Here is a 26,295-nt window from a genome sequence, read left to right as displayed (position 1 = left end):
TGAAATCACAAGTGCAATATTGCAAAACACAGCTTAGCCTTTTGTTAATCCCCCTGTCGTCTCAGATTTTGAAATTATACTTTACAGCAAAAGTAATCCAAGCATTTGTGTAAGTTTATCGATAGCATAACATAGCATTATGTACACTTAGCATCAGGAAGCTTGGTCACGAAAATCAGAAAAACAATCAAATTAACTGTTTACCTTTGTTGATCTTTGGATGTTTTCACTCACGAGACTCCCAGTTACACAACAAATGTTCCATTTGTTCCATAAAGATAATTTTTTTATAGCCAAAATACCTCCGTATGTTTGTCGCATTATATTCAGAAATCCACAGGAAAGAGTGGTCACGACAACGCAGACGGAAATTCAAAATAGTCTCCATAATGTCCACAGAAACATGTGAAACGTTTTTTATAATCATTCCTCAGGTTGTTTTTAATATATATATTCGATAATATATCAACCGAGTGTGTAGGTTCTTCAATAACCACGGGTGGAACAATGGCAGCTTTACTCTGTAGCGCAAAACTCACTCTGAGAGCCCCCACCGATCCACTTATGCAATGTGATCTTTCACGCTCATTTTTCAAAATAAAAGCCTGAAACTATGTCAAAAGACTGTTGACACCTTAGGGAAGCCCTAGAAAAGGACTCTGGTTGATATGTTAAAAATAGTTAAGATTTACCTTCACTGGAACGAAGGGACCTAGCCCAAACCACGAAAAACAGCCCCAGACCATTATCCCTCCTCCACCAAACTTTACCTTTGGCACTATGCATTGGGGCAGGTAGCGTTATCCTGGCATCTGCCAAGCCCAGATTCGTCTGTCGGACTACCAGATGGTGAAGCGTGATTCATCACTCCAGAGAACGTATTTCCACTGCTCCAGAGTCCAATGGCGGCAACCTTAACATCGCTCCATCCAATGCTTGGCATTGCGCATGGTGATCTTAGGCTTGTGTGCGGCTGCACGGCCATGGAAACCCATTTCATGAAGCTCCTGACGAACAGTTATTGTGCTAACGTTGCTTCTAGAGGCAGTTTGGAACTCGGTATTGAGTGTTACAACTGAGGACAGTCGATTTTTACCCACATTCGGAAAGTATTCAGAACACTTGACTTTTTCCACATTTTGTTACAGTACAGCCTTCTAAAATTGATTAAATTGTTTTTTCCCCCCTCATCAATCTACATACGATACCCAATACTGACAAAAAATAAACTGAAATAACATATTCACATAAATATTCAGACCCTTTACTCATGGGAAGTGTCGCTGCACAGCTATTCAGGTTCAAGACCGGGCTCTGGCTGGCCACTCAAGGTCATTCAGAGACTTGTCCCGAAGCCACTCCTGTGTTCTCTTGGCTGTGTGCTTGGGGTAATCGTCCTGCTGGAAGTTGAATCTTCGCCACAGTCTGAGGTCCTGAGTGATCCGGAGCAGGTTTTCATCATTGATCTCTCTGTACTTTGCTCCATTCATCTTTCCCTTGACCCTGACTAGTCTCCCAGTCTCTGGCACTGAAAAATATCCACTCAGCATGAAGCTCCCACCACCATGCTTCACCGTAGTGATGGTGCCAGGTTTCTTCCAGACATTACACTTGGCATTCAGGCCAAAGAGTTCAATCTTGGATTTCGTCAGACCGGAGAATTTTGTTTCTCATGGTCTGAGAGTCCATTAGTTGCCTTTTGGCAAACTCCAAGCAGGCTGTCATGTGCCTTTCACTAAGGAGTGGCTTTCGTCTGGCCACCATAAAGGCCTGATTGGTGGAGTGCTGAAGAGATGGTTGTCCTTCTGGAAGGTTCTCTAGAGCTCTATCAGAGTGACTATCGGGTTCATGGTCACCTCCCTGACCAAGGCTCTTCTCCCCCGATTGCTCAGTTTGGCCTGGCAGCAAGCTGTAGGAAGAGTCTTGGTGTTTCCAAAACATTCAAGAATGATGGAGGCCACGGTGTTCTTAGGGACCTTCAATGCTGCAGACATTTTTTGGTACCCTTCCCCAGATCTGTGCCTCAACACAATCCTGCCTCTGAGCTCTACATACAATTCCTTCAACCCCATGGCTTGGTTTTTGCTATGACATGCACTGTCAACTGCGGGACCTTATATAGACAGGTGTGTGCCTTTCCAAACCATGTCCAATCAATTTAATTTACCACTGGTGGACTCCAACCAAGTTGAAGAAACATCTCAAGGATGATCAATGGAAACAGGATGCACCTGAGCTCAATTTCGAGGCTCATAGAAAAGGGTCTGAATACTTATGTAAATAAGGTATTTCATTTTGCAAAAAATGGATGTTGTGTGTAGATTGACAAGGAAAATTGTGTATTTATGCCATTTTAGAAATTAGGCTGTAACGTAACAACATGTGGAAAATTGAAGGGGTCTGAATACTTTACGAATTTACTGTCTGAGAAAGATTACATGTATTTATCATTTTTTTGTCACTCAACAGCCTCCATATACATTGCCTTCGGAAAGTAATCAGACCCATTGACTTTTTCCACATTTTGTTACGTTACATCCTTATTCTAAAATGGATTAAATAACAAAAAAAAAACATTTTTCTTTACACAATACCCCATAATGACGAAGCAAAAAACAGGTTGTTTGAATTTTTTGACATTTATTCCAAATAAAAAGCAGAAATACCTTATTTTCAAGATAGTCTCATCTCTCCATAGAGGGTTCATAATATACTGAACGAAAACATAAACACAACATTTTCATGAGCTGAAATAAAGATCACAGGAAAGTTCCATACATACCGAAAGTTCATTTCTCTCAAATGTTGTGCACAAATATGTTTACATCCCTGTTAGTGAGTATTTATCTTTTGTCAAGATACTACATTCACCTGACAGGTGTGGCATATCTGAAAGCTGATTAAACAGCATGATCATTATACAGGTGCACCTTGTGCTGGGGACAAAAAAAAAAAGTTTTGAGGGAGCGTACAATATGCATGCTGACTGCAGGAATGTCCACCAGAGCTGTTGACAGATAATTGCATGTTAATTGCTCTATCATAAACTGCTTCCAATGTCATTTTAGAGAATTTGGCAGGGCGTCCAATCGGCCTCACAACTGCGGACCAGTTTGGAACCAAGCCAGCCCAGGACCACCTCATCCGGCTTCTTCACCTGCAGAATTATCTGAGACCAGCCACCCGGACAGCTGATGAAACTGAGGAGTATTTCTGTCTGTAATAAAACCTTGTAGGCCAAACTGCTACTGACGATTTTGAGAGAAGACTGATTCATGATCTAACAAACACAGCTCTCGCTCTGTCATTTTTCACAGCAGATGCGGGAGTGTTACATAGATGGATACAGTGGATTGAGACGGATCCAATGCAAAAATATATTCTCTAGCTTAAGCGGTGCGTATGCCACCCTTTATAAAGCACAGGTGTATGTCACATTTGACATTGGTGGTGTCATATAATTATGCCACACTTTTAAACCTTTTAAAAGCATGATAGATATATGGTTATAGATAATTTGTAAAACATTTTTCAGAGAGTTTATGAAGGCTTTATGAAGGCTATACTCAGTGGCTGTTTTGAAATCAATATCCCTTTTAAGAAGAATCATGGTTGCTGTCTATGGTGTCAAATAGATTAAAGGAATAGTTCGCCCGAATTAAAAAATGTGTCGAGGGAAAGCTTGAAAGTCTATGTTCATTGTTTTGTGGGGTGTCACACATGACCAGTTTAAATGGTTGTTTAAAATAGATAAACCTGAAATTATAGAAAATATTACACTTTCAAATTGTTATTAAAGTGCAAGTGATGGTTCAATATAACTTTTTGTGCATTAAGTATGTAAAGCTTTGCGTAAACTCGGTTCTACAAAAATAAAATAAAAGGTTCTTAAATGGTTTATCCTCATCTCATAAGGTTCCTTGTATCACTCTTTCCAGATAAAGACACTTTTGTTATATGTGGGGTTCTTGAGGTGGTATTTACGGGTCTTCAGAATTCTAAAAGGTTCTTGAAATATATGGAAGCCTGCAGATGTGTCTCTTTCATAGCACACAGAAAATTTGCCAGTGTTCAATAGTGTTGATTATTCAGTGTAACATTTGAAGTGTTGATTCAAGTAGGACTGTACCAGACTAAAAAAAATCTTGTTCAAACGAAAGTTGTCTGTTCTTATTTTAAACGTGTATTTTTCCATATATACTGATAAAAATAAATATGCTATCAATCACATTGGCTACGCTTGGCCTGTATGCAACGAACTTGAAACATTGTATCAACTAATAACTTGGGCCCTCATTATTCTGTGCGTTCAGAGTTTCCCACACCAGTGAGCTCAGGACAGACATAGCTGTAGGCTATTTTCTCAAGAGAGCTCACCAGACCTGTGTACCGGCACCTCAAATTGTCTACTGCTTGATCTCCTGTTCCTTGTATAGAATATTAGCTCAAAAGTATTGTGGAGCACCTGCACATTAATATAAATGCTACCAGCACCCAAAATGAGTACCGGAACCCACAGTTGAAGTCATATGTTTACAAACACTTAGGTTGGAGTCATTAAAACTCGTTTTTCAACCACTCCACAAATGTATTGTTCACAACTATAGTTTTGGCAAGTCAGTTAGGACATCTACTTTGTGCATGACACAAGCGATTTTTCCAACAATTGTTTACAGACATATTGTTTCACTTATAATTCACTGTATCACAATTCCAGTGGGTCAGAAGTTTGCATACACTAAGTTGACTGTGCCTTTAAACAGCTTAGAAAATTCCATAACATTATGTCATGGATTTAGAAGCTTCTGATGGGCTAATTGACATCATTTGAGGCAATTGGGGGTGTACCTGTGGATGTCTTTCAAGGCCTACCTTCAAACTCAGTGCCTCTTTGCTTGACATCATGGGAAGATCTAAAGAAATCAGCCAAGACCTCAGAAAAGAAATTGTCGACCTCCACAGGTCTAGTTCATCCTTGGGAGCAATTTCCAAAGGCTTGAAGGTACTACGTTCATGTGTACAAACAATAGTACGCAAGTATAAACACCATGGGACCATGCAGCCATCATACTGCTCAGGAAGGAGACGCGTTCTGTCTCCTAGCGATAAACGTACTTTGGTGCGAAAAGTGCAAATCAATCCCAGAACAACAGCAAAGGACCTTGTGAAGATGCTGGAGGAAACAGGTACAAAAGTATCTATATCCACAGGAAAATGAATCCTATATGGACATAACCTGAAAGGCCGCTCAGCAAGGAAGGAGCCAGACTGCTCCAAAACTGCCATAATAAAGCCAGACTACGGTTTGCAACTGCACATGGGGACAAAGATCGTACTTTTTGGATAAATATCCTCTGGTCTGGTGAAAAAAAATAGAACTGTTTGGCCATAATGACCAATTTAAAGGCAATGCTACCAAATATAAATTGAGCGTATGTAAACTTCTGTCCCACTGGGTATGTGATGAAATAAACAAAAGCTAAAATAAATTATTCTCTCTCCTATTATTCTGACATTTCATTTTCTTAAAATAAAGTGGTGATCCTCCTTTTTGACTAGGACTGTCAAGAATTGTGAAAAACTGAGTTTAAATGTATTTGGCTAAGGTGTACGTAAACTTCGGACTTCAACTGCATGTGTAATCAGGTACTCCTCCGTACTCAATATTGATAGGAGCGCTCCAAACAAAAGACAATGACATTCATACTTCTTGACCTTCGCAGGGAAGTGCGGAGCTGTTGTGAAGGAAGTTGTCAAGGAAGTGAATTTGTGTTTACACAGGCTGTACCACCCCCACCTACCATCAACCATTCATGTCAATGTGGAGCCCTCTGCATTGTTACAACATATGGGAGGCCATGGTGATGCGCTTCTGGGCTCAATTTGGCCTCTGCATGCCTCTGGAGGCTGAGCATTGCACCACACCCTACATATGGAGTCTCTGAACACATTTTCGGAGCACAAATGTATATTTAGTCTTGGCCTGCGCAATGGATTAGTTCACTGAGACGGGTGCATATGTGAGTGACTGGCTCAAATCGGTCTTATGTAGCAACATTTTAAATTGTGTTTTTTTACATTGGATGAAAGTAGAGACTCGTAGCTACAAAATGGTATATAATACACTACAGTTGAGGAACAATGGGAAAGTAATTTTGCTTTGAATTTGATCAACTTGTAAACTCACTTTTGAGAAAATGACCATTGAATATTTTGGTACTACTACTGGAGAGCCCTTCTTTGTCTACACCCATTCAGAATCGTTCAGACCCCCTTAAGCTTTAGCCCCACCCATCTCTTTAAGGGTTGTTTTGATGGGTCTGTATTAACCACAGCAGTAATGCACCTAAACTAACTTTCTAGCTACTTCCAGACACAAATGAGAGAAGAGCTCACTTAACATTACTCACCCTAGCAAAGCTGGTTAGGCTGTTATGTTATCCAGAGTGTTGGTGACTGCAACTGTGATGTCAGATTGTCCATTTGTTAATTCAGAGTGTTTCGCTCTCCGAGTGTTCAGAGCGCACACTGAGGTTGATCCGAATGTTCTGACCTCACAACGGCAGTCATACGTTCATACGTTGTGCAGAACACACCACCCTCTGGAGAGCCTTGCGGTTGAGGGCAGAGCAGTTGTCATACCAGGCTGTGAAACAGCCCGACAGGATGCTCTCGATTTTGCATCTGTAAAAGTTGGTCAGTGTTTTGGGTGACAAGCTAAATTTCTTCCGTCTCCTGAGGTTGAAGAGGAGCTGTTGCTCATCCCCTGCTGATTTCATCCCCTGCTGATTTTGTACGTTTGCCCACTGACAAATAAATGATCAGTCTATAATTGTAATGGTAGGTTTATTTGAACAGTGAGAGACAGAATAACAACAAAAAAATCCAGAAAAACGCATGTTAAAAATGATAGAAATTGTTTTGCATTTTAATGAGTGAAATAAGTATTTGACCCCTCTCAATCAGAAAGATTTCTGCCTCCCAGGTGTCTTTTATACAGGTAACGAGCTGAGATTAGGAGCACACTCTTAAAGGGAGTGCTTCTAATCTCAGCATGTTTCCTGTATAAAAGACACCTGTCCACAGAAGCAATCAATCAATCAGATTCCAAACTCTCCACCATGGCCAACACCAAAGAGCTCTCAAGGATGTCAGGGACAAGATTGTAGACCTACACAAGGCTGGAATGGGCACCAAGATCATCGCCAAGCAGCTTGGTGAGAAGGTGACAACAGTTGGTGCGATTATTCGCAAATGGAAGGAGCACAAAAGAACTGTCAATCTCCCTCGACCTGGGGCTCCGTGCAAGATCTCACCTCGTGGAGTTGCAATGATCATGAGAACGGTGAGGAATCAGCCCAGAACTACAAGGGAGGATATTGTCAATGATCTCAAGGCAGCTGGGACCGTACTCACCAAGAAAATAATTGATAACACACTACTCCGTGAAGGGCTAAAATCCTGCAGTACACACAATGTCCCCCTGCTCAAGAAAGCATATATACATGCCCATCTGAAGTTGGCCAATGAACATCTGAATGATTCAGATGACAACTGGGTGAAAGTGTTGTGGTCAGATGAGACCAAAATGGAGGTCTTTGGCATCAACTCGCCGTGTTTGGAGGAGGAGGAATGCTGCCTATGACCCCAAGAATACCATCCCCACCGTCAAACATGGAGGTGGAAACATTATGCTTTGGGGGTGTTTTTCTGATAAGGGGACAGGACAACTTCACCGCATCAAAGGGACGAGGCCATGTACAATCAAATATTGGGTAAGAACCTCCTTCCCTCAGCCAGGTCATTGAAAATGGGTTGTGGATGGGTATTCCAGCATGACAATGACCCAAAACATATGGCCAAGGCAACAAAGGAGTGGCTCAAGAAGAATCACATTAAGGTCCTGGAGTGGCCTAGCCAGTCTCCAGTCCTTAATCCCATAGAAAATCTGTGGAGGGAGCTGAAGGTTCGAGTTGCCAAACGTCAGCCTCGAAACCTTAATGACTTGGAGAAGATCTGCAAAGAGGGGTGGGACAAAATCCCTCCTGAGATGTGTGCAAACCTGGTGGCCAACGACAAGAAATGTCTGACCTCTGTGATTGCCAACAAGGGTTTTGCCTCCAAGTCATGTTTTGCAGAGGGGTCAAATACTTAAAAATGCAAATCAATTTATAACATTTTTTATAACATTTTTGATATGCATTATTCTGGATTTTTGTTGTTGCTATTCTGTCTCTCACTGTTCAAATAAACCTACCATTAAAATTATAGACTGATAATTTATTTGTCAATGGGCAAACATACAAAATCAGCAAGGGATCGAATACTTTGGTCCCTCACTGTATTCCAGTCTGCGTGATCAAAACAATCTTGAAGCGTGGCTTCTGATTGGTCAGACCAGTGTTGAATGGTTTTCCTCACCGATACATCCTGTTTGAACTCCGCCTATAAGACGGAACGAGCAAGATGGCGTCGTGGTTGGATTTGCCCGAAAGGAGGGCGGGGGAGGGCTTTGTATGCATCGCAGAAGTTTGAGTAGCAGTGATCGAGAGTATTAGCCCTGCGAGTCGTGCAATCAATATGCTGACAGAATTTAGCTTGCCTTGTTCTCAAATTCTCTTTGCTGAAATCCCCAGCTACAATAAACTTAGCCTCCGGAGATATGGTTTCTGGTTTACATAGGGTCCAGTGACGTTCCTTGAGGGCCGTCTTGGTGTTCGCTTGAGGGGGAATGTACACAGCTGAGACTATAAATGATGAGAACTCTCTTGGTAGGTAAAATGGCCAGAATTTGATTGTAAAGAATTCTAGGTCATTTGAGCAGAAGTACTTGAGTTCCTGTATCTTGTTATGACTGCACAATGAATCGTTAATCATAAAGCATACACCCCCGCTCTTCCTTTTCCCAGAGAGATGTTTATCTTTGTTGGCACGATGCACGGAGAAGCCTGGTGGCTGAACAAATTCCAACAACATATCCCGAGAGGGCCATGTTTCTGTGAAAACATAGACTGTTACAATCTCTGATGTCTCTATGGAAGGCAACCCTTGCTCGAATTTTGTCTACCTTGTGGTCAAGAGACTGGACATTGGTGAGTAGTATACTCAGGAGCGGTCAGCGATGTGCACATCTACGGAGCCTGATCAGGAGGCAGCTCCGTCTTCCCCTTCTGCGGTGCCGTTGTTTTGGGTCAGTTTCTGGGATTAGGTCCATTGTCCTGGGTGGTGGTCCAAACAGAGGATCCGCTTCTGGAAAGTTGTATTCCTGGTCGTAATGTTGGTAAGTTGACGTTGCTCTTATGTCCAATAGTTCTTCCCGGCTGCACGTAATAGGACTTAAGATTTCATGGGGTAACAATGTAAGAAAAAATAATACAATAAAAAAACAAAATACTGCATAGTTTCCTAAGAACGCGAAGCGACCATCTCTGTTGGAGCCATTTTTGTATCTAGACATATTGACTAACTCAAATAGACAGATGCGTGCTATATGGCAGACCAATCCAAACTCATCTCTCGTCATGTCCACTCATTATCTCAGCCAATCACGGCTAGCGAAAGGTTGCTACCTTATTCTGTGGCTAAACCAATTGGACTCGTAATTGAACAATTGTATTCGTATTTACAGAGAGCATTCAAGTTTGTTATTAAGGCACATGAAAGGTCACATGTTCGAGAGGGCTTTTCTGCCCCCCCCCAAAAACACATTTTGATAAAAAGAGTGGCAAATCTAACTCTCTCTCTCTCTCTCTCTCTCTCTCTCTCAATATATATATATATATATATATATATATATATATATATATATATATATATATATATAGAGAGAGAGAGAGAGAGAGAGAGAGAGAGAGAGAGAGAGAGAGAGATATGCTACTGGTCAATTAAAACAATTTTGGTCAACCAAACAATCGAGCAGTTGACTAACTAGGGTCAGAGTCAAATTCAAGAGTCAAATTAACATTCAATGTTGTAAAATAACCTCAGTATTTGTGTTAATAACCAGAGTTCATATATCACAGCATGCTCTACTGCAGGCCGATATTTAGAACTGTTTGTTTCAATGTCTAGGTTTTTACATTTATATTGATTGATTAATTAAACTTATACTACTCAAATATAAATAACATACATTTTTCTAAACTATTCCAATGTGTTACTTGGACTTATTGAACCCCTTACTGAAATTATTGTTCCAGTTTAGTTGTTTAGGGTAGTCTCATATCCTGGTCTTCCCAACCCTGGCAGTCATTGTGAATGGAGGTTACGGGTATATTACATTTCCATATGTTGGCCATCTCCTTTCCAATAGGAATTACTTACCACTTTACAATTCAGCATAATGTGACTTACTGGCCTGATGTGGCCTGTCAACCATGAGTTTTAGGCCACTATATTAGGGTAAAAACTGGCCCTTAAAAGCAGGCCTTATGAAATATGAATTGTCTTCATGAATACAATTTAAATGTCAATATATCCATTCAGAACTTCACTTGTTAAAGGCAACAGGAAAGAAAATTAATTAGTCCAACAAGCATTTCTCTGGCACTAGCTAACAGATTTATGGGTGGTACTGGTAACTTTAAAATGCACTCGAAAGGCACCCTGGGAAATATGCAAAAAAGGCTTAAAACCCTACAGCAGGGCTACTCAATTCTGGTTCTGGAAACATTTCTGTTTTTTTATTTTTGTATGATACTTGTATGATACTATCCATAAAATGGTTCCCCTATGGCACCGCTCTTAATAACCTTATTTGGTTCCAACTTGCAACTTTAAATTTAAGAGTGTAAGATAACCCTTACTCAGTGGATCTTCAGAAAAAAAGTTGACACTCCGTTTCACATATATCCACTCATATGGAATTCAGGACTTTATTGAGCAATAAAAAATATACACCAGGGAAAATATTTTCCTTTTTCCGTTAATCCTTAATATTTTTCCATCCACGAAATCTGATTAAATTCTTCTGCATATTAGAACCATGATCCAAAAAGAAAACTGAAAAAAGGGGCAGTCAGTTATTCAACAGTAAAAGTAGATCAGCTGGAATGAGTTCAAAAGCATTTCTGTTTCATTGTTTTAAAATGATTTGAGAAGGAGGATTGAGCGAGAGAGAGGATTAGTTTAACAGACGTTGTGACAGACGTTGAGAGTCTAGGTCGCCACTGTCAATGCAACCGCTACATCCAACTCTGCCACATCCATATCCTCCCCGTAGAGTTCTGCCAGTTTCTGAAATTCGGGCCCCCAGTCATCCAGGTAGTTATAATCCTGTTCTGAGTGTGTTCCTGGGGAGTCCAGAGAGCTGATGGAGCCTGTGGGCGACCCTTGACCCTCGTATGCATAGGTCTGGAGGGAGTCATAGGGAGGCCCACCAGTGTCCATGTCTGCCTCCACCACTCTCTGTTTAATAAACTTCTGCACATTCACCTGGTCCAGCTCTGGGGGACTGTGGCAGCCCCGCGCCGGCCTGCCACATTGTCGGGCCGACTCCGGCCGGACGTCCCGTCGGAACTTGAGCTCTTCAGCGGCTGCGGGGTTCCGCAGGGCAATAATGTCGAAAGCCTCAGTGTCCTCTTCACCGCCGCCCTCGTCGTCGTAGGTTACCACGTTCTCGCGCACGTCCTCCTCTGAGATGATGAGGGGCTCCTTCTTGCTCCGCCGCAGGGTGATGAACAGAACCACGATCACTGGAGGAAGACAAGGACAGATGCTGTGTCAACAACAACAACAATAATATCAACAATGCCATCAAAAAACAGTGAACAGAATCACAATCGCTGTAAGAAGAGAGAAATTAACAGAGATATCATGTCAATAACAACAACAACAAAATGGTGATGAACAGAGCCACGATCGCTTCAGAAGAGCGTGACAAGCAGAGACACCATGTCAACAGAAACAACAATAATGGAAGCAACATCAACAAAATGGTGGTTTTACAATGCCACTCCAGAGAGTGATGAACAGAACGATGATCGATAAAATTAGAAAATGAGACATGTAGAGAAGCCATGTCAACAACAACAATAATGACTGTAATGGAAACATCAACAAAACGGTTGGTTTAACAACACCCCATCATTATTGTAGCAGTTGCGTTTCAGCACAATATCCAAGCCTGGTCGCATGCTAATTTCATGCTCTGCATGTGGTGTTTGCATGTAATGTATTAAGTCATACAAAATGTGCATGTTTTGGGTCGTAAACAGCTAACAAAATGAAAGCTCTGTCTTTGTCCCAAATGGCATTCTACTCCCTATAAAGGTAAGAGTACCATTTGGAATATAGGCCCTGAAACATTCCTTCTTTTTATTATAATACATATGAATTCCTGATTATACACAGAAGCGAGCAGAGCTGTAAATCAGTATTTCACATTAGCAGTCATCAGTATTAGCTGTGAGGATGCTCTGAATGCAAGCTGCTGGGATGCTGATGAGAATCTTCTCATTATAGGCTGAGTCCCAAATGGCACCCCATTCTCTATATAGTTCACTACTTTTGTTAAGTGCCAATTCTTTATATTTGCACATGACATATTTTAACCTGTTAATGTAATAGGAAATTAGCATTGTGAAATCATTGTCAAAGCCGCAAGATATAATGTTGTATGTAGGTCTAGAGTATTTATGCATTGATCATATCAAAACAGAAATATTAAAACATTACTTTAACAACTGAAAACAACTGTATGTGGCGCCAGAACCATTGACTTGCTGCATTATTATATTATTAAGATGCTTGATGGTAACTCTTAACTGGTTTGGACAGCTCATGAGGTCTCCTAAATATCTGTTGACGAGGTTGGACACTAATGACTAAAGATTCTTCATAAATAGTGTTTATTTTTACCCAAAAGAGTAGGAATAAAATGGCTCTATTCTCAGCACTTACAAACAATTTTCTACTCTGAGACGCTTAGTGGATATGGGCCCTGGGCGGTACCTCAAACTGTCATGATTACCAGCTGAGAAACCTTTATGAATTGATTTTACTCCTAGCTCAGAGTTTGTCTGGGCAGTGTCTAACATCATCCTAAAACCTACTCTAAACTGGGATTTATTTTGCCTCAAATCAGGTTAACAGGATTCCTAAGACCCTTTCTGAGATACTTTGTGGAAACTGGCCCAGGTCTCTCCTCCGTTCTAGCAAGACGTCCACAGTAGTACACACCTCCACACTCAGTCACTTGCCTGCCACTCCACGAACCCAAAGGCTCTTTTAAGAGCCACCTAATAAATGTAAATACGTGTGTGTGTGTGTGTGTGTGTGTGCCTGTCAAACTATAAATGAGAAAATGTAGAGCCCTAGGTGGTAACGCTAACCATTACGCTACAAACCCAGTCGTAAACATGTTAACTTGACAGTCTATTTAAATGGACAGTCTGGTGATGACAGGAAGCATTTGTTCCAAAACGTTTTTTTTTGTTCATTCACCCAGTACTGATTGAACGTTTGTTTATCTTGCGTGGTTAAAAGACAACCATCTAAAACAGTTGATTTGTTAAAAACAGACTCATTTTATCATGTAGCTCAGTGGTTCCCACCCTTTTTCGGTTAGTGTAACGCTAACTGAATTTAAGATTGCCCGGAGTACCCCTGAAGTACCCCCTCATGTGCATTTTACCAGTAAGTCTATGGTCTCATGAATCTTCTCAAGTACCCCCTTGTGGTTAGGCCAAGTACCCCCAGGGGTCCTAGTACCCCTGGTTGGGAACCACTGACGCAACTAAACGTGTTAGCAAGCACACAGGTCACACAAGCAAGCAATGATGTTGTTGTTGTTTTACCACCTATCTTACTTTTTTGTTGTAAAACAACCACACAGCTTACACAACCTATGGTAGCCCAATGCCATCACTATCACACCAAAGCGACAATAGTGACACATCAAGGGATAAGAGTGTGAAAGGCTTGTGATGCTGAGTTGTTGAGCAACCGAGTTGCTGTAACCGGTTTAGAACTCTTGAGATTCAGATGAAAAAGATATTAGCATGGTCAGAAATGCTATAAAAAAGTTGCACATAGTTGGTTTTTATTGGGCACGTGAGAGCAATAAATTATTAATTTAATAAAAACTGTTACACATACAAACTTGTAACTACTGAAACATGGCAAATTATCTGATGCCTAGATTTTGAGCTCGGTCGAGGCAGAACTTTGATTTGTTCCTAATGGTCACGACGGGTTCTTAAATCGTTTCCCCTAACCTCTTAAGTTGACAGCCCCCGAAATTGGGCACTAGAATTACTTACAAAAATATATGTAGATGTTTACATTACAAATTTGGTTGATTTCTCACCGTTTTATAAATCAGAAGACAGCCATCTAGAGCTTCCGAGGACCATGTCAATGTCCTCTGTCGAATAAACGTGTATTGCCTCCTGCTGGTGGTCGGCTACATCATTATATCAATTTATATCACTTCACTCCAATGTTACGTCAAAGGGGCAGAAAAACATGCATCCAGCTCGACTGCCTCACGGCACAGACATGGCAAAGCAATCGCTGAAATTGTCTTGAGCAGGCAGATCTAAATACATAACTTTCATAGCTCTAAGATAAAGTATGCGACCGACACACTTCCTTAAGCCTAAAATATTAAAATAAGTCATTTTGTGTGGAGGCAAACATTTGTTTTACCTCAGACACATTGCATATGCTCAGAACAACAAAATCAAGGCCTTTACATAGCCCTTCTCCCTTGTCTGTTTGACTATCAATATTGTCATGGTATGTTTGGTAAAGAAGGTCATTATCATATTTCCCAGCATGCTCATTGCAGGCAGATTTTTGGAATGGTTTGTTTCAATATCTGTTTTTTTGCGTGTACATTGATTAAAGGTCAACTGCACTTACTCATTTGGCCTTGTTTTTGAATTTTTCTCACTAAGATATGCTAGCGGCCAAGACTTTACCCAAACAAGAGTTGTCTGAGGGCTGTGGTTTGATGTGGGTGTGTTATGTTTGTATATCGTACCCCGGCAGGTACTGTTGTTAGTCCCTCTTCAGTTACTATGGCAACAACATAGCCCTTTCCTCCAAATAGTAATTTCCTTAAAATAGTCAGAATCAATCTAAGATAAATCAATAAACCTGTGAATCATTTATACATTTTTGCTAAGGAGGTCTTAGTCGTGCAATTTTACATCTAGCTAAGGTGATTGATGCAGTATTTCTCAAATAAATCATGAAAGAAATGAGTCGAGAAAGTATTGCTGCGCACTAATGACATGATTTTGTCACCAAATCTATATATATTTTTGGGGGTAAAATTAATGTAAATTAATAGTTAGCGCTCATCCAGCCGTGGGCTCCCACTTTTTTTTAAAGGTACACCAATACAAAGCATTAACCACCATAATCATAACACAGAGACAAACAATAACAACCCATCCTGTGGGCCGGAAAGGAAAGAAAGTTAAAAAATATATACATATGCCGCCGCCACCATGCGTCGCCGTAGTGATGGTGTCAGGTTTCCTCGAGATATGATGCCTAGTATTCATGCCAAGTAGTTCAATCTTGGTTTCATCAGACCAGAAAATCTTGTTTCTCATGGTCTGAGAGTCTTTAGGTGCCTTTTGGCAAACTCCAACCTTCGTGTTCTTGGTCACCTCCTTGACCAAGGCCCTTCTCCCCCGATTGCTCAGTTTGGCTGGGTGTCCAGCTCTAGGAAGAGTCTTGGTTGTTCCTAACTTCTTCCATTTAAGAATTATGTAGGCCACTGTGTTCTTAGGGACCTTCAATGCTGCGGAAATGTTTTGGTACACTTCACCAGATCTGTGCCTCAACACAATCCTGTCTCTGAGCTCTGATGGCTTTGACCTGATGGCTTTTTTTTGCTCTGACATGCACTGTCAACTGTGGGACCTTATATAGACAGGTTTATTCCTTTCCAAATAATGTCCGATCAATTGAATTTACCACAGCCGGACTACAATCAAGTTGTAGGAACATCTCAAGGATGATCAATGGAAACAGGATGCCCCTGAGCTCAATTTCGAGTCTCATATTAAAGGGTCTGAATACTTATGTAAATAAGTTATTTGTGTTTGTTGTTTTTTTTTGCAAGAATTTCTAAACACCTTTTTCTGTTTTGTCATTATGGGGTGTTGTGCGTAGATTGATGAGGGAATGTTTTTATTTAATCCATTTTAGAATAAGGCTGTAACGTAACAAAATGTGTAAAAGGTCAAGGGGTTTGAATACTTTCCGAATGCACTGTATTACATATGCTGACCTTCGCTAAGGGAAACGCTGGCATCCTGAATAGTTTTTGTTCATTTTTTTAATTAATTGAATGTATTTTCACCTGGAAAAATTAGGCTACAGCTGTGACAACATTTTATCATCATGTCAATGTATTATTACAACTGGACATGTCGCCGACAGATGCCTGCCACATTGCCAAGCAAGAAAGATATTTCGCAATCGTCAAACGCAGTGAGTTGTTATGGCTTGGATAGGCTTAAGCCCGGTCGGGCGGAGGAGAGTGAGAACAGGGTAGTGGACAAAGTCATGTAAGCAACAAAGTGAGGTAGTTTGTGTGGATGATCAGATTGAATGGTGTGTGCGTGTGATCAGCTACATGTGCAGAGACCGTGGCACGAGTGAGGCAAGGTTGTAGATATAATTTCTTAAATTGAGGAGCTAGACAGGATTATCTAGGTTTTTACATTGGCGTCATCTAGGGGCTCAATGTTACGTGGATGGACCAGTTATCAATCTCTTTCCAGAACGTGTTTACATTTGTATAAACTTCAAGTATTACTGACTAAAAATTCTAATCTGGCAAGCCGTTTGAGCTTTCTCCCTACGGCTAGGCTAGGCAGTAGGCTTGTTTTGATCACCTTTGAGGTGATAACACTAATTTGCTTTGTAATTGGTTAAAAAGAGTCAAATTACTTTTCAAGTCATGTGCTTCAGTTCTTGTATACAATCACATCGAACATTTCAACAAGCACATCGAAGATTTGTAATAAACGCAAAAGTGAACAAACTAAGTTGGTCTTATTCGGGCAATGGGTCTTTGACTTTGTTTATTTGCATTTTAATTAAAGCGAATGGTATTCTGGGATTAGTCCATTTCTGCTTATCAAACAGAAACAAACGTGGCTGCCATCAGAAAGAATTTAGTACTATGTGTGTGTGTGTGTGTGTGTGTGTGGGGGGGTACACCTTCACCAACTCAACAGTACCCACCATCTTTTCCATCCAACTTCAAAAATCTCACTCCCACTGGACCAGACCTATCTTTATCATAACCATGTCCATCAAAGCAAGGCTTGGACTCCGAGCGCCTCACAACAACTTCTACCCCTTCCATTTCACCTCCAGAACTCAAACTGGTGTCCGGCTCACTATGTTTGGATTTAACACCAATCTTCCTCGACAAACCCTCTCCCTTGTTATTACTAGCTTCAACAGATTCAAACTCATCCCCTGCGTCCCTCAGTCTTTTGAACCTGCTCTCTCTTCCCCTCCCATCCTGCTCCCCAATTGCCCAATTCCTGAAAATATTCAACTTTTCCAAGCTGAAATCTCTTTTTAGCCTCCTCGAGAGACACGCCAAGCCCTGTACTCCAATGTTGAAACGTTCTTCTCAACAGTCATTGGCACAAGACATTGGTTTTTCTCCAGGACGCTCAATCACTGATAATCTGTTCATAATCAGGGACGTGCCTGTCAAGGCTTTCAAATGTACATTTTTAAATGGTTTCCTTGGACCAGGAGGAAACCATAGATTGAGTGCACCATGGATATGTATTCAATGTGTTGTTTTGTTTGGTTGTGGTGAGAATTTTGTGGCCTGGGTTAAAGTGTTGTATGCTGGGGCTTCATGTATGGTCAAGGTCGGGGGAGGGCTCAGTAGGCCAGTCTGGGTAGGGCAGGGCATTCGCCAGGGATGCCTTCTGTCGGGGCCGCTATACACTCTTGTTATTCTGTCCTTTCTGGGCCTGTTACTCAGGAGACTACAGGGAGTGTGTGAGCCAGGCATAGGGTTGGCGACAGTTATAGCAGTGTCAGCATATACTGATGATGTCTCAGTGTTGGTTAAGAATGAGCAAGAAATAGTTTGAGGGTGTACGAGGCAAGAGTGAGGCTCTGTTATGTGGGGCCTGGAGGGACAGGGCACCTCCGCAGTTTCGAAGGGGGTTGCAGTGTGCTGTGAGGGTCTCAAGATGTTTGGGGTGTCTGGGCTCAGGGGGGTGGGTTAGGAAGAACTGGGAAGGAGTGTCACAAGCAGTGCGGTCAAGGTTGACGAAGTGGAGGTGGCTCCTGTCCAAGTGTCATACAGAGGGAGGGTGCTGATCATCAACAACTTGGCAGCATCCTCCCTATGGCATAAATTGGCCGTTCTCAATGCCCCCGATGGTCTGCTTGCGGAGCTGCAGCGCAAGTTAGTGGATTTATTTTAGTCGGGGCATCACTGGCTGAGGGCGGCGGTTCTGTACCTGGAGAGGGGACAAGGCCTGGTGGACCTGGAGAGCAGGGTGGAAGGGATCCGACTCAAAGCGGCAGAGAAGGTACTCTACCATACTGTGCTTTGTTGAGAAGGTACTCTACCAGCATGTGCTCTATTGAGGAGGGCTGGTGGTTTGGGGCTAGATCTGCAGCTTTTCCTAATGCGGCCGGAGAGACATAGCAGTGGTCTCTGATTTTTGCGCTGCAGTACTGAGGGCCTGGCATCTGCTGAGACCCACACGAGAGGGGGGGGGGTATGGTGCCTGGGCCATGGGTGTGGGAGGAGCCCATGTGCCACGACCCACTTATCCCTTTGAGGTCTGGTCATTCAGCCACCCTGCACAGACGTATAATGGCAGCAAGCATCAAGAGACTAGCAGACCTACGGCTGCCGGGGTGTGGAAAACTGCCCAAGAGTTTGCACAGCAGGTGGGACTGACGGGGGCATCAGATCCAGTGTCTCTGCGTGTCTTAGGTTTAAGTTCAAGATTTACAAAATGATCAACAGTGTGGAGATGTTTCCGGTGTCTTTATAGCTGGAGCGGAGGGGCTGGAAGTACTGTTGTAATGTGGTGCTGAAGGGTGTATTGTGCTGTTGTGTACTGTGTAATGTGATTGTGTGAAGGTTATGGTGTCGCAAAATGGGGGGGGGGGGGGGGTGTTTGTGGTGTTTTTAGTATAATGAGGATGGCTCATTACAGTAAGACCATTCAGTCAATCTCTCTCTTGGCATGAAACAGCTTTGTATCACACTAACAATTCCTTCCCCACCTTATCTCAATATTCCTGCACCAGACAGTATCTCGCTCGCTCACTCACTCACTCACTCACTCACTCACTCACTCACTCACTCACTCACTCACTCACTCACTCACTCACTCTCTCTCACTCACTCTCTCACTCTCTCACTCTGCAGTCTCTCACTCTGCAGTCTCTCACTCATGTGTTTGCTTCAAACAGTGATGATGGCATTTAGTTGCTGGGTGCCTCAGTCTCTGACAAAGCCGTGGTGAGACTGTTATGAATATTCATCACCTTCACGCACCGATGTCCACAGACAATCAAGGGAGATGGGGTGAGTGGGTGATGGCGGATTCTGTTCATTATACACAGTCTCTTCACTGTCCTACCACTGTTCTGTTTGCTCTGGAGAGGCACTTTGTTGGTATTTGGCAGTGCCGTTTCCCCTTTGCTGAAATTCACATGAATTCTGTGGCACATGAATACTCTGTGATCTCTGATTATAAAGCATTTATTATTAGACAACACATTAATTTAACCTAAATAGTGTGTTTATCCTGACTCTATGGAAATAGAAAGCATCAGAAAATCTCTGGACAGGTCTAACACAGCTCTATCCCCCTTCTGTGCCACGCTCTCTAAAGTCTTGTATCCCTTCTTTACCTCCTTCTATTCTCCTTAGTCCATTTTTCTTCACTCATCCATCTCCCCATCTGGCCCAATCTCACTAACTCTCTGTTATCCACTTCCACATCATCCTGACCTTGTCCCTATCCTCCCTCTTTCTAAAACCCACTTGTGTCCTTCCTTACCCTTCCATTCATCTCTCTCCCTATCTCCTCCTCTACCCTTGGTCTGTCATCCCTCCTTCTGTGAGGTCTCCACTCCGCCTCCTGCTGCTCTACTCCTTACACTTCACCATGTCTTCAGGCGTTTTTAACGCCCATACCCTTCACCACCTTGCCCCTCAGACAAGATGCCCCCGGGGTGTTCCAAAAACATGCCCTAAAACGTGATGCCATCTAGACCTGCACCCATACCATCCATCATCACCACCAATAATCGACCAAAGATGGGGGGCCCGCCAGGTGGCCCATAACCTCCTCCATACCCTTAGGCTTGATGTTACCCTGCCCCAGGCAACACCTACCCAGCAAGATGACGATGCACAGCAGGATGGCGATCAGGGCCCCTGTGCTGAGGCCTGCCGAGGAGAGGAGGCCCCTCTCATCCTGGCACGTCTGCACCCTCCCGTTCCTCTGACATGGGCACACCTGCAGGGTCAGAGTGCTGGTGCCGCTCAGCGCCGGCTCCCCACCATCCCACACCACGATGGGCAGCTCATACAACTCCTGGACCAGTCGGCTGAACCGCCTCCGGCGCGCAATGATACTGGCCGTGTTGTCTGGAACGAGAGAGAGACAAAGAGAGAGCGGAGAGAGAGAAAATACACTCATTAGGACAAATTAGAGGAGAGGACTCATTCAGGACGACTAGCTACCCAGGCCGCACTTCCCATTAGGGGGGATTCTGTCCAGAGCGCTCCATTCTAACCCACTTCCACAGATGGATTTTTAATGGAGACAGCGACCAAATGTACATTCACTTTGAAATAGAAAATTCTTCTATTCCACAAGTCTACCGATATACACATACATACTTCTTGTCTATTTCAAGCTGGTAAATGTCTCTTTCTCTGTGCCTGTTAACTCTGTTTGTTGTTTACTTTATGTTCCTGTTATAGTTCATATCCGAGTCATTCCAATAAACCACGAAATAAGCAGTTCACCTTGAACATCCATGAGGCCACTCTACTAATAAAGGTGAGACAGGAAGGAAAGAGACATGAAAGAAAGATGGAAAAAGGGAAATAAAAGGAGATATTCCAGTGGAGGTTGTGAGAGGCACTGGCTCCTCTCTCTTCACCGTGAAAACACTTCCTCCATACAGACGGCACTGTAGTGTAGTAGTAGTAGCTACCAAACTAGTAGCTACTACTACTAGCTACCAAACTAGTAGCTACCAAAAAGTAGTAGCTACCAAACTAGTGTTCCTAGACCTCCACCACCTCACACTCTAATCTCTACTCCATCTATGGAATAATTACAATGATTGACAGTCGGAATGACAACACGTACTTCAAGCTTTATTAACTCAGACTCGCCGTATCACATTATCAGCAAGACAGGAGGGGGCGGAAGAGAGAGAGAGAGAGAGAGAGAGAGAGAGAGAGAGCTGTAAGATAAAGAAAGGACAGAGAGAGTGGTATTCACGATCATAGCTTGCATTTCTGAAGCCCAGATCCAAGATAATATAAACTACATGAGAGCCTCCTGGTGTGCAGGGACAAATAAAAGGGTTCTATGTGGCACCCAAAAAGCTTCCCCCAAAGGGAAAAATGACAGAATGTCTATTGGTTCTAATCTTTTAACAATCTGTATCATACAGTGGAGTAGGAGGAAATTCAGGCAGCTGGCAAAAGAGAATATTATATATTTTTTAATTGTTTATTGCAATATATGTGTTTTGCATGTACACTGATTGATTAATTAATCAATTAATTGATCTTGTGTGACACAAAGATAAATAACATATCTAAAGTAATCAAATATGTTTGGTGGATTCATTGCACCTATTACTGAAAGGGTTGTTCCAGTTTAGATGCTTTAGGTAGTCTCGTTAAATCATCCTTTTCACCCTGGTAGTCATTCTGGATGCAGATTTTGGGATTCACTCTGGTTGGATTCCAATGGGAATTAAACATCCTTTTGTCAACATAATGTCACTTGATGCTATTTTTGCTTTAGCTTACGCTGGTCACAAGTGACCAAAACACAGCGAAGGCTGGTCACCAGTGAAATCATAACGATCTGCCAGCATAACCAGCTAGACCAGGCCTGGGTAAAGGCCGGCCCGGGGGCCGTATGCGGCCCGCGACATGATTCATTACGGCCTGCGGAAGTCAAGTTTTGCAAATTAAAAGAACATATGTGGATTTCCCTCAACTGCAAGATAAAGAATGGTTGACTGATTTTGCCTTCCCTGTAGACATCACTGGCCCTCAATAATGAACTGAATTCCAAACTACAAGGGAAGGGTCTTTTTTTCACATCAGATGTACAGCCTTGTTAAATCCTTCAATGGAACATTTCTCCTCCTGACCCACCAAGTAGAAGCCAACAATCTCACTTACCTTCCGACACTACTAGTCTGTTCCCTATCAGATGATCAGCGGGAGAAGTATACATCGCTGCTGCGTGCTTTGAATGGTGAGTTTTCTCGTCCTTTTGAGGATTTCAAAGTGTTGGAAAATGACATGCTGTTGGTTTCCTCTCTTTTCACCTTCAATGTGGATAACGCTCACACTGACCTGCAACTTGAGCTTATCGATCTTCAGTCTTATGCAGTGATTGGAGAACTATTCAAAACAATGTCAGTTACGAGATTCTATGCTTCTCTCGATGAACAAAACTTTCCAATTATTAGGAGTTAATCTCAGAAGTTGTGTGTATGGTTTGGGTCAACATATGTATGTGAACAGACATTTTCAGTGATGAAATATAACAAGTCAAGGCACAGATCATCTCTTACTGACTCTCACCTCTCAGCAATCCTGTGCATAGCGCTGTCAGAAACTATACCTTGACTTTACTGCTCTTGTCAATATCCATCAGAGACTTCACTCCTCACACTGATTGAGTAGTTTAAATGTAATGTTGAGCTCTCTCTCTTTCTTATGTTTTTGTGCATACCCGTTAACAAGAGTTCTGTCCGTGGTGCTGAATGCACAATGTACTTTTCTCCCTCCTTGTAGTTCATTGAATGTTTAATAATGAAAATACCTACCAAAAGGAAAACATGGATGTGGTCTATTTCTGTACATGTTAAAACAGTAAATTAAGTGGTATATCTGGATGTGATTTACAGTAGATATATCTGTCAACACAGTCATACACATGATGTATAATCCTATAATATCATTCTGGCCAGCGATGGCAAAAATATAATCTAATAAAATAATTGACCAGGCCTGAGCTAGACAATGCTGTTCAGACCAGCTTGACCAGCTAGACCATACTGGTCTGCACCATAACCAGATAGATCATGCTGGTCAGACCAGCTTGGTTGTCTTACCAGAGGCAACTGTTCTATCCTACTGATACAGTGTATAACCTGCCAGCTGTATGTTATTCATGTCGTCGTTCTGCCACAACTTGTGAAACACAGTCGTGGCTGAACAGTTTTTAATGTCACTGTAATACAAACACAGTCATGGCTGTATTACAGATTGTAATGTCTCGTTGGTAGGATATTTTTTATTTATTTTATCTTTATTTAACCAGGCAAGTCAGTTAAGAACAAATTCTTATTTTCAATGACGGCCTGGGAACAGTGGGTTAACTGCCTGTTCAGAACGACAGATTTTTACCTTGTCAGCTCGGGGGTTTGAACTCGCAACCTTCCGGTTACTAGTCCACCGCTCTAACCACTAGGCTACCACTAGGATATATACGTGCTTGTAGTTTGTCCACTTTATTATTCAGCGATTGTACATTGGCCAATAGTACGCTTGGCAAAGGCAGATTAGCCACTCGTCGACGGATCCTCACAAGGCACCCCGATCTCCTTCCGCGAAACCTCTGTCTCTTTCTGCTGCAAATGACGGGGATGAGGGCCTGTTCGGGTGTCTGGAGTAAATCCCTCTCGTCCGACTCATTAAAGAAAAAGGATTCGTCCAGTTCAAGGTGAGTAATCGCTGTTCTGATGTCCAGAAGCTCTTTTCGATCATAAGAGACGGTAGCAGCAACATTATGTGCAAAATAAATTAAAAACAATGCGAAAAAAACTATCAAAAATGCACGGTTGGTTAAGAGCCCATTAAACATCAGCCATCCCCACTGGATTCATTTTGACTAAAGGCAATATTCCCGCGTTAGTGGAGACTGCATTCATGGTGAAAGCTGCAGATGTCAGCTCAATAGGAAATTACCTTTCTCCAAAGATACAGATTGCATAATGTCTAGCTGGCTCAGATAATATGTTATGCCATGCTACGTCACTGGATGTTTTGTAATGCATGTTATAACACATTTCGTCAAATGCCTGCCTCATGCAAATAGATGCTTTTTAATGTAGGCTTTTGGATATAAATGTCTTAGTGTCTTACCCAAGTTAGCAAAGCAAGCACATTTTGGAGTTAAGAATTATCGTAAATACTGGATTCTTACAGTACTCTTTGGCACAAATACTCCAAAAGCTAAACCAGATGATCGTGTCTCAAATGTTAGATAGAAATAGAGCACCAATGGTAAATTGTTGTAAGAATGATACATAGGCTAATTAAAATTTCCAAATATCAATGGCTTGACAGCGTTGCTTTCTACCAAGCTGGTTAGCTTGGAATAACAAAAGGTCCTCTGTATGAAAGGCCTTCACAAATCTATTGATCTATTCAAATAACTGGGTTGTTTTGAACACATAGCCTTCTAGATAATTAACAGTGAAGAAAAGCAAATGTCACGGCAATGATGTGGCACAGAAAACTCCGATCATAGAGGGATGTAATGTTGAGTAATTGGAAATCACCATTGGGAAAGGCAATGTCTGTTAATCTTTTTTTATGTAGATAATGTAACAAAATGTGGGATACACTGCAATACTTTACCAGCATTATTTGAGACGAGCCCCAGATTCTACAACTCACGATTGCATTGTGTGCATCAGCTGTTGTCTTACATATCTCTTTCCCATGGACATTGTTTAATGAAACACTGCAACATAAATTACGCCATGGCTTTTTGATTTGAAATAATGAAATAATGAAATAATAACTACTCATTCTGAGAAGAACAGAGAATAGCACACAATGGAATTCAGGTTTTATAATAGCTTTAGAGATTCAGCAAAGATGGGGTTGCAAGCAGACAGGAGAAATGGGACTCTGAAGTAACTGTAATGCTTTCAGGGCTGTTTTAAAACGCTGAAATGGGCAGTCAGCTGAAACCAGAGACGACATAACACCCTTAACAATAGCAGCGTATAGAACGTATCACTTAGCCAGTGTGTTTTCTTTAACCTAGCTTTTATGGCTAAAAGTGTAAAAGTGTTTGCAGCAGCAGTAACGGAATGATAGGGCATAGGATTTGTCCCAAATAGCACTCTATTCCTTCCCTAAATGGCACTCTATTCCCCAATGGTCTCTGGTCAACAGTAATGCACTATAAAGTGAATAGGGTGCAATTTGGGATGCAAAACCCAAGATGTTGTGTCTATGAGGACCATTTTGAACATAACAGGGAGACTGGGGGTGGAGAGAGGGATGAGGGGGGGGGGGGGGAGGGGTTGTCTGTCTGAGGGTGTGTGTGAGGAATTTTCTTAGATTTCACGACAACAGATGGGAAGTATTAGGCGCTGGCAGACAGACATCCACTCCCAACCTCTGTAGTAGTGCAAGAGCCTGCTGTAAAGAGGCAAGAGCTTACTCTACACGGGGGGAAAAAGGATTCTTAAAAGGGTTCTTCCTCAGCTCTTAAGGTTCCTTGGAGAACTCTTGCCCGATAAAGAACCTTTGAGTTAATTGTGGGTTTCTTGACGTGGCTTCTACGGTTATTCTGAACTCTGAAAGGTTCTTGAAATAAATGGAAGCCTGCAGATGCTACATGTCCCTTTCATAGCACACAGCAAATTAGCCAGTGTTATCTAGTGTATATTTTTTTGTGACTTTTCTTGTGTTGACTCAAGAGTCAAATCAAAACTATAAAGAGTTCAATTAACACTCAGTGGTGTAACATACCCTGTGTTGGTGTTAACAACCAGCATTGAACCAAAACCATGCACATCATGGTCATATTTCCCAGCGAGCTCTATTTCAGGAAGTTTTTTTTAAATGTTTGTTTCAATATCTGTGTTTTTGCATGTACATTGATTGGTTCATTAATATTGTTTTACTCAAATATAAATAACATACATTTTTCTAAACTATTCCAATATGTTACTTGAATTTATTGCACCCGTTACCAAAATAGTTGTTCCAGTTTAAATGTTTAATATAGTCTCATATGTAAGTCTTTCTGAAATAAT

At 41.9% G+C, this 26,295-nt stretch overlaps 1 protein-coding gene across 1 annotated transcript in view; it reads right to left on the bottom strand.

The window, feature by feature from the left end:
• Positions 1-10,860: 10,860 nt before the first annotated feature.
• LOC135523160 (cadherin-18-like) overlaps positions 10,861-26,295 on the bottom strand; it is a 217,440-nt gene continuing 202,005 nt past the window's right edge. Inside the window, exons 11-12 of the mRNA XM_064949884.1 lie at positions 20,366-20,620; positions 10,861-11,693 (exon numbers count right to left, since the gene is read on the bottom strand). Coding sequence (XP_064805956.1) covers positions 11,158-11,693; positions 20,366-20,620 — 791 coding nt within the window. The 3' untranslated portion in view covers positions 10,861-11,157. The remainder of the gene's footprint in view (positions 11,694-20,365; positions 20,621-26,295) is intronic.

This window comes from Oncorhynchus masou, chromosome 30 (genome assembly GCF_036934945.1).
Source record: "Oncorhynchus masou masou isolate Uvic2021 chromosome 30, UVic_Omas_1.1, whole genome shotgun sequence".
Lineage (NCBI taxonomy): Eukaryota > Metazoa > Chordata > Actinopteri > Salmoniformes > Salmonidae > Oncorhynchus > Oncorhynchus masou.
Note: the sequence above shows the minus strand (reverse complement) of the source record. Positions and strands in the feature narration are given on the sequence as shown.